The sequence below is a fragment of the Cyprinodon tularosa genome, unplaced genomic scaffold (genome assembly GCF_016077235.1).
Source record: "Cyprinodon tularosa strain WSP-4 unplaced genomic scaffold, ASM1607723v1 ctg259, whole genome shotgun sequence".
Lineage (NCBI taxonomy): Eukaryota > Metazoa > Chordata > Actinopteri > Cyprinodontiformes > Cyprinodontidae > Cyprinodon > Cyprinodon tularosa.
Genome location: NW_024038958.1, coordinates 1,022,379 through 1,035,323, shown reverse-complemented (window position 1 = coordinate 1,035,323; position 12,945 = coordinate 1,022,379). Strand labels below are relative to the sequence as shown.

At 36.4% G+C, this 12,945-nt stretch overlaps 1 protein-coding gene across 1 annotated transcript in view; it reads right to left on the bottom strand.

Annotated features, from left to right (window-relative positions):
* Nucleotides 1-453: 453 nt before the first annotated feature.
* LOC119785783 (collagen alpha-3(V) chain-like) overlaps nt 454-12,945 on the bottom strand; it is a 23,757-nt gene continuing 11,265 nt past the window's right edge. The window contains exons 22-32 of the mRNA XM_038288573.1: nt 12,450-12,503; nt 12,291-12,344; nt 12,156-12,209; nt 12,028-12,045; nt 11,725-11,787; nt 4,451-4,588; nt 4,219-4,351; nt 3,485-3,591; nt 2,754-2,831; nt 2,471-2,671; nt 454-779 (exon numbers count right to left, since the gene is read on the bottom strand). Of these exons, the coding sequence (XP_038144501.1) occupies nt 627-779; nt 2,471-2,671; nt 2,754-2,831; nt 3,485-3,591; nt 4,219-4,351; nt 4,451-4,588; nt 11,725-11,787; nt 12,028-12,045; nt 12,156-12,209; nt 12,291-12,344; nt 12,450-12,503 (1,053 nt within the window). The 3' untranslated portion in view covers nt 454-626. The remainder of the gene's footprint in view (nt 780-2,470; nt 2,672-2,753; nt 2,832-3,484; nt 3,592-4,218; nt 4,352-4,450; nt 4,589-11,724; nt 11,788-12,027; nt 12,046-12,155; nt 12,210-12,290; nt 12,345-12,449; nt 12,504-12,945) is intronic.

The following is a 12,945-nucleotide window of genomic DNA, read 5'->3' as shown; positions in this document are numbered from 1 at the left end:
TGTTTGCTTTATTGTATATCTCGTACCATGTTTTTTGGTTGTGCTGTTCTTTTTTTCTTTTTTTTTCTTTTTTTTTCTCCATCTCATTACAGGTGTTGAAGCAGACTGAAAATGTTTTGTCATTGTCTCCTTCCTATCTCCTCTTTCTTTCATCTTTTGTCCTGTTTTTTTCTTTTTCTTTTTCCTTCTTCTTCTTCTGTTTTTCTGCTCTACTTATATTGCAGTGTCCATATGAACTGTAAAACTCCCTGCATAATTATAATAAAGCAATTTATATACATGAAACAAGTGGAGCGGTATGGCAATTGCGATACCGCTACACTTGTGAAAGTAAAATCTGTTGGGCTCCTTTTGGCATCAAGACAATTATTCTTATTGCCACCTTGCCAGACAGGACACTGTAAAAAAAAAAAAAAAAAAAAAAAAAAAAAAAAAAAAAAAAAAATAGTACATACGTGTTTGATCAAACATAATAAATTTAAGATGAAGAAAAAATGTTTAAATCAAAATAAATAGATACAATTCATATACTATATGGATAATATACAGTATATTTTATATATATATTATTTTACAATCAAACTCTGATTAATCTGACCCCCCCACACACACACACAATATATTGCTCACAAGAAGCAGATGGGTCCCAAAACTACAGAGAACTCAGAAATAAAGCTAGGAGGACTATTGAGCTCTATTCCCAGATCTCTAACAGGAAGTAACTCCATGTCTCCTTGATACATTTCTGTGCTACCTCGGACCTTCACCACCATCTCGACCTAGAAAAAACACCAGAGAGAAAGGAAAGATTCAGTTTTCTTTCTCTATAGACAAATATCTTTATATTAGCAAATGTTATTGTAAAAATTCAGCGATATTCTTTCCATGGTGACACAACAAAACAAAAAATTGTATTATTATTATTTTTTTTATCAAAAACAACTTTACAAATCAATTAACTCCTGAATAACAAATGGTCGCCTCCTCCATACAGTCAAATCTGTTCAAATTTGTTTGAGAGTTGACTGTATTCCGAAGAGAAGTTCTTTCAAAATCATATTTGAATTTTTAGATTTGTCTTTAGGGATGCTGTGAACTCATTCTTCATTCAAGAAAACGTGATCAGCTAAAATAATCAGGAAAGCCCACCAGTGTTTTCCATTGGCTATCTGCTTGCTGTACATACAAGCACAATCACATCTCCCAGATGCTAATGCAAGCACTGCACTGGCTGTAATTATTCTGGAGCTCACAGTTACAGAGATGATCTTGCCTTTCTTTCCCTCCAACTGCATCTCTTACATTGAAGTTCTTGGTAATTCAGAAAATGTATCTTCTTAATTATTCTCAATTCTATTCTGGCTTTAACCTGCTATATCCAGAATATAATATAAAATCCTCATTTTCCTAATTTCTTAATTATATCTCTGATATAAGCTCCATCTTATTTCAGAGATATAATTGTTCCTTATGTTCCTAACAGAGCACTTCGCTCTCAATCTGCAGGTTTACTAGTGGTTTCTAGAATTTCAAAAAGTAGAATAGGATGTGAATCTTTTAGTTATCAGGCTCCTCTCCTGTAGAACCAACCACCAGTTTTAGTCCATGATGCAGACATCCATTCTGCTTTAAATGCTAGGCTTAAAACTTTTCTTTTTGATAAAGCTTATAGTTAGAGTGGCTCAGGTTATCTAGTGCTATCTCTATATACTTTTGCTGTATTTTTATCGCCCTTCTCTGTTCACATTTTTTTTTCTTGTTTGTTTTAATGCAAAATTGAATACTAAATAAAAAGTAAAAAAAAAAAAACACTTAAACAGGAGATAAACAAAAAACATTCAGGAATCATGTACTGAGATTTCTAAGAATCAACAGCTTATTTCACCATATTTGATTTAATGTATGAAGGTATATATATATATAAATATCTATGAAGCCTGAGATTTGGGCATATATATATTCATGGGTAAATTCAAGCATTAACTGACAATGACTTCCACAGTCTGATTGGAAGAAGTAAATGCACCTGAAGTTGCATCTACTGCCGTCATTTGGTACCAAGTGCACCTTATGTTTCACATGACACCATCATTTGCTAACTCTTAACCAACTGAATTCAAGAAGAAAAACAATGATATTTAGAGATCAAGAATGATCAAAGGCCAAAAAGATGCTGAATGTAAACCCAGAGAAAAAACAAACCCCAAAAACATACAGATAGTGACAGTAGTGCAATTACTCCAAATATAATCTGCAAACAGATATTTTTCAATATCACGCTTTTAGTTAGAGACACCATTGATAAGACTTAAATCATGTGCCAGTATGGTGTGAAGTGCTCTTATATCACTCTTATTTTGTTGTCACCATAATTTCACATATCTTGTAAAAGCAGTGTGTTTTCTAATTCATGCAATACATTGCTGAACAGATGGAGAATATATGTTGACAGATTTCTTCTTTCTCTCACCTCACATGTTTTTCTGGAAGCTGTAATGAGGCGTGAATCAATGACTTGGCCAGAATCTCCCCGCAGGTATACAGTCAAACTGGCCATGGTTGTGGGACTGGACTGGTTTCCTGTACATCTGAGAGTGACGTGCTGGACAGAAGTCTGACTGTGGAATCTCAGAAACCTCAGCTGCACAACGTCCAGAGTAGTATACTCAAACTGTCCACAGAAAGACAGAAGAAATGTTGAGCAAAGAAAAAGAAAAAACAAATAATCTAACAGAATTTTATTTGAGACTTACTTTGTGTCCATTTTGTTGTTGGTTAAACCACAGCATCGACATCTTTTGATCCATATCTGGTTTCTGACTCATTTTAATCTAATGAATAAAATATTACTCCCATAGTTATGTCAATGCAAGATAAAAATTAAAATGTATACATTTTTCTACACCTTTAAATCATTTTTATAATGTAAGCAAGTACAGTATTGACATAAGGAACAAAACTGTTGTCTGTGGGCAACAATATTATATCACATTTTGTCCTTAACATACAGCAATTATTTTCCTCGTCCCTACTGGTCTATTATAAATGAAAAATTCCACATGTTTTTGATTAGAAATGAAGAATCAAACAATGGGAAACAACCATCTTTACTCAGCCAGAGAGGATTAAATATCTAAAATAGAAAGATATCAAATCTTGAAGTCTTCATATTTATTCTGTACTAGTCTAAAAAAAGGTCATATAGATAGAAATAGTGCAATTTGACCAACAAAAATTCAACTTTAGGTTATGTGTTCTTTTTTTGTCGGTCTGATAGCCTTCCTACAATGATACAGTATTTGAAGATTTGTCTCTTATTTAATTCCTAATGATCTGAGGTCTAAGAAATAGCAGCCTTAAGATAAAAAAAAAATCTTCTGATAATTATTGGGAAAAACAAAAACATCTGTTTAAAGCTCTAACCCTGAATGTTAGTAGTGAAATAATTTCAGACAAATTGGTTAATCCTCATTTCCCTGACTACCTGTGGATTTCGGGGACCTATGCAGGTCGTTCCTCCTGCTGTGAAGTTGCAGAAGACTTTGACAGCATCACATGTGCAGCCTTGATTGGGGTCCATGTAAAAATAACCTAAAACAAAGAAAGAACCTAAACAATCAGAATAATTGGAACCTGGAAATCATATCCACAAATTAGGGTTACACATTATATACAGGCTTATCATATATGTATACACACACACACACACATATGAGCCTATATATATATATATATATATATATATATATATATATATATATATATATATATATATATATATATATATATATATATTATATATATATATATATATATATATATATATATATATATATATATATATATATATACAAATAATAAGTTAAAACATGTAGGTTTTAATGAACAGTATAAGGTTTTGTCAGGTAAAAAAAAAGTTGCTCAAGTTATCAAGAAACTGCAACCAAGTAATCTCTGTGCCAAAAAATGAGACTATCCATTCCACTTTTTTAAAACCATATTGTGTTGAAAACACACAGATTTTATTTACAACCCAGTAGCTGGATAGCCCACTTATCTGGGTGTCTATATTTACTTGGACTGAAGGTGGATAGACATTAAAAATCTTGATTACTAAGTCACCTTGTTATTTCAGTATTCACCAAAATGTTTTTCACATATGCTGCATCTCCATTAAATATACATATTGTTGTATTTGGGGATTCAACAGATGCTCACCGTCTTCCAGATACGGACGGACAAGTTTCAATTCATAGCAGGTAGTGCCAGGGTTATTTTTTGTTCCTAATGACAAAGTGGATGATTCCTCAGCTTCCTTGTCTTCAGACCACCTTGACATCAGAGGATCCTGCTGTAGAGGAGTCAGTAATCTTCTTAAAACTGCAGTGATTGCTAGATTCAAGTATTAATAGATAAGCAACATCTGTAAGAGAAGAAACTCTATACTGACGAGTATTTTTCCATCTTGTTTTTGGAGAGAAAATGATTGTTGAGAATTGTTTTGCGTGTGCCTTTTACTGGATCTCGATTTGTGCCTTTGTTCAGTTGGCAGATCTCCTCTGAGCCTGCCTGGTGATCCTGGTTGTCCCTGTAGTGAAAAAAAGGGAAAATCAAAAATGTTTTGGCAACATTACAATACATGTAATAAGTCCTACTGTTTTAACCCTTTCCCACATTTTTGGGAATATAACCAAATGCAGAGATGGCAAAAGTACTCACTTTCCGTACTTGAGTAAAAGTACAGATACTTGTGTTAAAAAATACTCTGGTAAAAGTGGAAGTACTGATTAAACTTCTTTACTCGAGTAAAAGTAACAAAGGCTTGTAAATTTACTTAAAGTATAAAAGTAAAAGTAGAAACCACTTTTTTCATGCCGTTGCCTACATTTTAAATGGATGTCTGCCAATAGGACTAGATCTCCGTTGTGTTCATTTTCAATCATCTCGTCGTCCATACTACTATGCTAACGCCACCGCCACTAAGCTGCAATGATTTGCTATGAATGAATACTGCCGAATCTGTCGATTCATCTTGTAGTGGTGCGTCAAATGCAACGTAGATTCCCATCCTATTAGATTGAATTTGGTATTGATGACGTGAAAAATAATAACGGTAACTCCATTGTAAAGTAACGAGCCAATTTTTTAAAATGTAAGGAGTAGAAAGTACAGATATTTGTGTAAAAATGTAAGGAGTAGAAGTAAAAAGTCGCCATAAAAATAAGTAGTAAAGTAAAGTAAAAATATCAGAAAAATCTACTTGAGTACAGTAACAAAGTATTTGTACTTCGTTACTTCCCATCTCTGACCAAATGTTTAAGCTATTTAGTTGATTTTGATGTGAGGTTTTTCTGTTTCTAAAATGTTTTTTTTTTTTTTTTTATAAAATCTGAAAAGTGTGGTGTGCATTTGTATGCTAATGTTTTCTAGAAACCATTTTTTTTTTTTTTTTTTTACAAATTTACAGCTGCAGGTATTTTGTGGCTTTGAAATCTTAAAAAAGTAAAAATTCCTTTTCTTTGTAAATCTCCTATTCTCTGTCAAACTAAATTGTTAACATCTATTTTTCTCTTTTGATTTTGGGTCTGCACTTTTTCTAGGCAATTTAGACACATAAATGCAACTAGAAAAAGCTGTTTCGGAGAAACATCAAAGTGGGAATGCTTTTGCTGAATGAAAAAAGCTGAAATTACCTGAAGAGTATATGAAAATGTGATAGGAAGTCATCAGAAAGTTCAAACTGCAGAAAACAATTGAATCATCTGAAGATTTTGTAGGGTAGAATCATTTGGCAGTAAAATGGCAGAAACAAACTCATCTTAAAAGCTGCACAGCCAAACCATACATAATATCAAAAAATGTCTTTAATGTGTGCACTAGAAGGGTCTTAATATAATGTCTCCCAAGTTTCTAGAAAAATGTATAAAGAAATTTTGAAGGGGGGGCCACCTACTGCCCAGAAACATGTCAGGCGTGTGATGAATTAGCAGCAAACAGAAAAGCTTAATTCCTGTCCAGAAAGAGAGCAGAATGAAGCCAAAGTTCTCAGCATAGGCTGAAAAATATTAAATTAGCTGAATCAGAAAATAAATTACAATGAAAAACTTGAATCTTATCTGGTTGAAGAAAAAATAGTAGCTTAAGGATGAGAAGTAAAATGTTGAGGAAGATGGTATTGAATAAGTTACAAAATTTTGAAATCATATGTGGAAATGTCAAGACTTGGCAAAACAATTTGAAATAATTTAAAATGTGTTGGTTGATCAGCATAAAGAAAACAACGTCATCCTTAGAGGAGTGAAAATCTACAAACCTATGTGCACGCCCACCAAGGACACAACATATTTGAGGACACGAGACAAAAATGAGGGTTCAAAAAAAAGATATTTTATTAATAAATTCTCTTCGTTTTAGTTGTACTCAGTTCGGCTTCCTCAGATGTTCTGCGAAGAGAAAAATAGTTAACGGCCCTCAAATCCCGTGCCCCAAAAAGTAAAAAAAAGAAACCCAAAGTAACAACAGAAAGTTGGACCTGGCAGGCCGATCAAACAGAATAAAACGGTACAGCAGGGGGCCAACCCTATACAGGGCCGTCGAAGCCCCTACTGATACCGGACTAAAGACAAAAAATAACCTAAGCAAAAGTAAAATCGAAAACAGGACTACCGGTCCCGCCAGGCCAAAACCTCGAGAAAAAAGTAAGAAAAAGTTAACAAAAATACCACATGGCAGGCTGGAACGTCCGCTGCAGGCCGCAGCGACAAGACAAGTGCGCACCGCGCACGATGGAGCAAATGAGCAGGTGGAAAGCGGCGTCCAAAAACGAGGTTGGAAAGGAACGCGAAAGGAACGCGCTAACGTGCTGAAGGCCAGCCTATTTATAGGCGGACGACAGCACCACAAATTAACATAATTAACTTACTAAAAGAATCCTAAAATATATTAACAAAAGATCCTTCAACTAAAGTTTATAAGAAAACAAAGAAAAGAAATGGACAAAAATCATAATGTGCCTGGGGCACATAACACCCCCACCCAAAGACTCTGAATGGGGTCCGAAGCAAAGCTCAACCCATTCAGAGAAAAAAAAGGAAAGCGGAACTAGAGTCATGAGAGTGCGTCGGCCATGACATTGTCTGCTCCTCTTACAATAAAAACACGCTAAAAGGAAAGCGGGACTAGAGTCAGGAAAGTGCGTCAGCCACTACGTTGTCCCCTCTTCCTACAATAAAAACGCGTCACATAGCTCTCACATCCAAGACATGATCCAATGCGCTCTCAATGCCACCAAGCGCAGCAAATACATCCAATTCACCAACTTCAGTCTGCGTATTTCAAAAAACAGCTCTTCCCTCTATCAAAGCCAGCTGTCCAAAATTGACCTGAAGTTCCTTTAAACGACATGGATCAGCTGCACATGAGGTTTCCTTCGGCGATTCATCAAGACTCTGTTAAAACTGCAGCAGGAAAAATATCCTTCGTGCACTCACTAAAGACATCTAATGTGGCTCCTCGAGCAAACTCATCCAGGTCAAACTCCATGTCCACCCCTGGAATCTAGCCACACTAAACAGGAACACTCCATCCAATGTAGGCTCTCGAGCAAACTCATCCAGGTCAGACTCCATGTCCACCCCTGGAATCTAGCCACACAAACTGTCAAGCACACACACAAAGCCACAAAAACCCCAGAGTCAAATCGTCCAATCCACAATAACCTCAAAATGCTCGGCTTCCCGTGCATCTGCAGCTGCCCCGACACCTGCGTCATCTCGTTCACTGGAAACAACCGATAGATTTATGCAGAGCGGGCGCACGTTCATTACCAGCAACAGATCCTTTGTGCATTTATGCAAAGTGTCCAATGTGGGCCCTCGAACAAACTCATCCAGGTCAAACTCCATGTCTACCCCTGGAATCAGGCCACACCAAATCAGGAACACCTCTGCACTAACAAAGCTACAGCACCACCAGAACCGAATGCTCTAACTAATCAGCGCAACGCGCGTCAGCTGCGCAAAAATACATACAAACCCAGCACAACCGCCAACAAACAAGAACCAACCGTAGGACACGACCTGTCTCTAAAAGGCACACTTTGTTTAAACAAGCCCCCAAAAATATGTCACGTCCACCAAGGACACAACATATCGGAGGGCACTAAAGGCAAACATTGTTTTGACAAGCCCCCAAAAATATGTTACGCCCACCAAGGACACAACATATTTGAGGACACGAGACAAAAATGAGGGTTCAAAAAAAAGATATTTTATTAATAAATTCTCTTCGTTTTAGTTGTACTCAGTTCAGCTTCCTCAGATGTTCTGCGAAGAGAAAAATAGTTAACGGCCCTCAAATCCCGTGCCCCAAAAAGTAAAAAAAAGAAACCCAAAGTAACAACAGAAAGTTGGACCTGGCAGGCCGATCAAACAGAATAAAACGGTACAGCAGGGGGCCAACCCTATACAGGGCCGTCGAAGCCCCTACTGATACCGGACTAAAGACAAAAAATAACCTAAGCAAAAGAAAAATCGAAAACAGGACTACCGGTCCCGCCAGGCCAAAACCTCGAGAAAAAAGTAAGAAAAAGTTAACAAAAATACCACATGGCAGGCTGGAACGTCCGCTGCAGGCCGCAGCGACAAGACAAGTGCGCACCGCGCACGATGGAGCAAATGAGCAGGTGGAAAGCGGCGTCCAAAAACGAGGTTGGAAAGGAACGCGAAAGGAACGCGCTAACGTGCTGAAGGCCAGCCTATTTATAGGCGGACGACAGCACCACAAATTAACATAATTAACTTACTAAAAGAATCCTAAAATATATTAACAAAAGATCCTTCAACTAAAGTTTATAAGAAAACAAAGAAAAGAAATGGACAAAAATCATAATGTGCCTGGGGCACATAACAGCAAGACCGACCATGAGAAGCAGAGGAAGGACAGAGAGAGAAGCTTATAGAAAGAGAGCTAATACCACTTAAGGAGCTGAATTTATCAACAAAATTTAACCTGCATGTTACGAGCCGCTGTGTTGATGACAGCACCATTGTAAGGCATAGGCTGCATGTTACGAGGTTAGCACATGCTTTATTACAGTGTAAATTTAAGAACCTGGTTAAGAAATATGCACTGAGGTGTGTGGTCAACAGGCCTTGGTAGTGTAATTTGAAGAAATTGGTTGAGTTTGGGTCATAGCTACGAACCATACGGCACAATGAATGAGTGTATGTAAGAAAGAGGCTTTTATTTTGTAGAGTCCCTTTAGTCTTATTTAGAAAGTCTATCATGGATGTGTGTCAAGGGAAGGGTCATGCCCAGCAGTGATATAGAATCCATTTCTAAATATGAAATCACTGGTTTTCCATGTTATTGGATGAATAAATAATGTATTAGAGCATAAATGGGAGACTTTTATTGTGAAATTCGCTCTGGGGTATGTTTTGAAAATGTCCCCAGAGTCTAATAGAATCAAGCTGGTAGAGTTTGGGTCATAATGCTGAGCCATTTGCATCAATTAATAGGCGAGTATAACATGGAGGCTTTTATTTTGTAGGGTCACTGGAGTCTTATTTTGAAAGTCTAGCAGGGTTGTGTGTTGAGGAAAGGGTCAGACCCAGCCATGATACTTGATGACTTCCAATCGTTAAATCACTCTTTTCCCCTGTTATTAGGGCAGTAGATGAAGTGGCAATGGGAGGCTTTTATTTTGAAATTTGCTGTGGGGTGTGTTTTGAAAAGGCCCCTAGAGTCTAATTTTTAAAAAGTGGTTGAGTTTGGGTTATAATGTTCAGCCATATGATGGGAAAAAAATATGAGTTTAATGTAGTGGCTTTTATTTTGTAGGGTCCCCGGCGTCTTATTTTGAAAGTCTATCAGGGTTGGGTGTAAAGGGAAGGGTCATGGCCAGTAGTCATATTGTATCCACTTCCAAATGTTAAATCAGTGTTGTCTCCCTCCATTAGCCATCTTTGGAGAGAAACGCGCTTCACTTTCGTCCCTTTCCTCTCAGGCTTTTTTGAATGGGAATATCAGCTCCGAACAAACAAGTGCTGAAGACAAACCGAAAATGGTATCTAGAAAATTCTTTCAGTCTAAGTGACAGCTGTCCTTTGTCTCCAATTGGGATAACGTTCATGGTTGTAGCTCATTCATAACCTTAATGGGAAGGAGAAATACAAAGGTTTGTCACACCTGCTGGTCTCATTAAATAACATGGAGTTCCATGGTAGAGCTGAGCTGTCAAAAGCAAAACTTTCCCTCTGAACAAACGAGTGTTGAGCCAAATCCGTAAAAGGTATTAAAAAATTATTTCACTGTTGGCGTCAGCCATCCTTCGGCTTCGACTGTACCAACTTTCATGTTTCTACTAAAAACTATTTGGCCACGGTGACGATGTAAAAATTTGCATTTTCTGAGTTTGAGGATTTTTCTCAGAATCAGCGTTTTCCTATGCCCAAACAAGTCAGATAAACAGCCAAACCATAAATGATATTGAAGAAATTCCTTCAATGTGAGTGCTAGAAGGTTCTGAAGATGTTGTATACCAAGTTTCATGTTAGTACATCAAATAGTTAATAAATGGGAGCGATACGAAAATATGTATCGTTTTGGATTTTGTCTGTGATTTTTGGAAAATCTCTCATTGGATTTCTATTGGGGAAGTGTGGACTTCTTCGTGGTCTGGGCCAAACTGTCGGAAAACCGTAAATGCTACACAAATGAGGGTTATATTTCCTGAATCCTGACAAAAATCCCTACGTTATGATGTATAATTTATTTCAATTGAGTGAAAAATGAGGGACTGAGAAGAATTTGTTTGGAAAAACCAGAACAGCTGAAAAGCTAGAGCGCGCACTCTAGCAGTTGAAGAATTCCGTCCATAGACTTCCATTATAAATCTGAAAATCTTAAAATTTTCTTTTAAAGTTTGAAGATTCACTGAAGCAAAACTGTAAAAGTTAGCAAAAAGCTGAGTTAAACAGTAATAGCAGAAAGACACGGAAACATTTTAAAAGTTGAATGGTGTTTCTAGCTGAAAGTATGCTGAAGTAGTTAAAGGTCGAAGATGATAAAGTTTTAGCTGAATTTTGCTGAAATCTAAGAATTCTACATGCATTTCAATGGGACAAAAAAAAACGCAGAAAAAGCAGAATATCTCGAAAACTACAAAAAATATCTTTACCAAAAGACATAGCACAATTCTCCTGAACAAGCTGAACGTTTTGATACCAAAATTGTTGAAATCGGTTGAAAACTGTGGGACTAGTTAGAGTCAGAAAAATTTTAAGTGAACAACAATAAGTGGGAATGCATAAGCATTCCCACTTGATTAAAATGATTTCCACATAGCTCTGTTTCAATACCCTGCTTAAAGATGATCCCTTTAACCAGTATTAAGTGTTTTTTAACCCTATAACATGTTATTCTAGTAGGATTTCCCTTAATTAATCTGCATCCTGCTTCCCATCGTTTTTTGACCAGATTTGTCCTTTCAGCTAAAGAAAAGCATCTGCACAGTATGGTTCTGCCATCACCATGTATAACCATGGGAAGGATGCGTTCATTATGGTGATTTATTTTTTAGTTTTAGTTTTTTTGGGGGGCTTTTAGCTATACATTGACGTTACTGGTTGCTACATAACAAAAAGTGAAATGTGCAAAATGAATAAGACTTTGGTAATTCAGTGATTATGTGTTTGTTCACATCATAGCGACGTCTCTTACAGGAGGTCCAGGCTTGCCTTTTACCCCTTTTGGTCCTCTGTCTCCTTGGAAACCCTTGATGCCCTTTGAAAATTTTGAAAAGGGTTTAAAATGTTAATGTCTTTAATGGTAACAATACAATTCCATATTAAATATATATACACAAATGCATCAACACTACAATGTAAGTGTAAAAAAAATGTTCATTACAAATATAGTTTAATTAAGATTTTAAACCATCTTAATTAATCATTAATAGGAAATCTTAACCATCTTAAGATCTCCTATTAAGAAAAATATAAATAAAGATAAAAAGAAAATCACCTTTTCTCCAAGTTGGCCCTGCAGGAAAAATGGTTACAAAGGGTTATTTACAAAATCAAATTTATTTTTTGTAAAAAAACAAAACATAATTTTGTATGTTCAAAGTCAGAATTTCATTTTTAACATACAGTAAATCCAGGTGCGCCGCTCTGCCCTGGTGGCCCCTCAAGCCCTTTTTGCCCCTGTGGAAAAGGATGTATGTGTTATCAATTTGCAAATATCGATTAAGACATTAAAAAAAGATAAAAATACGAAAGAGTTACCTGTTTTCCTTTCTGACCAGTTTGACCTGTTAGGCCCTGCAAACCAGTACTTCCCTGAGATAAAATTTAGAAATCAGTTAAATCTGGATTTGATTATATAAAAAACCCCTATGCTTATTAGTCTAATGTTTTTGCACAATTTTGCACAATTTAAATTACCTTTAGCCCTGACAGACCAACGGGTCCTGGCATCCCAATATCCCCCGAAAGACCCTATAAATAAAACTAATGAAATTAGGTCACTTCAAATATTTAACATACTAAACCATTTAGAAAAAAAAACTCTTTATTTATTCAATCAAAGACAAATTTCTGTGTTGCAAGGGTAAAAATCTATTTATTGTAAGGTGAGATTTATGTAACTACTGCCCTGGTCCTCAGGGCGCACAGGCCTTCATGTTTTATATGTTTCTCTACTCAAGCACACCGATATAAATGATTGCATTACCCCTTCGGCAGCCATCAAATGCAGCAAAAGCCTTTTGATCACCTTCCAATCACCTTTTTATTCAGGTTAGGCATGTGGGGGCAGGGGAACACCTAAAGCATGGAGGGCAATGTGCCCTGTGGAACAGGGTTAAGGAACCCTGCCATAAACCATAATATTAACTTTAAACACTGATGGAGCAAAATGCTTGCTGTCTCCAAACATCTG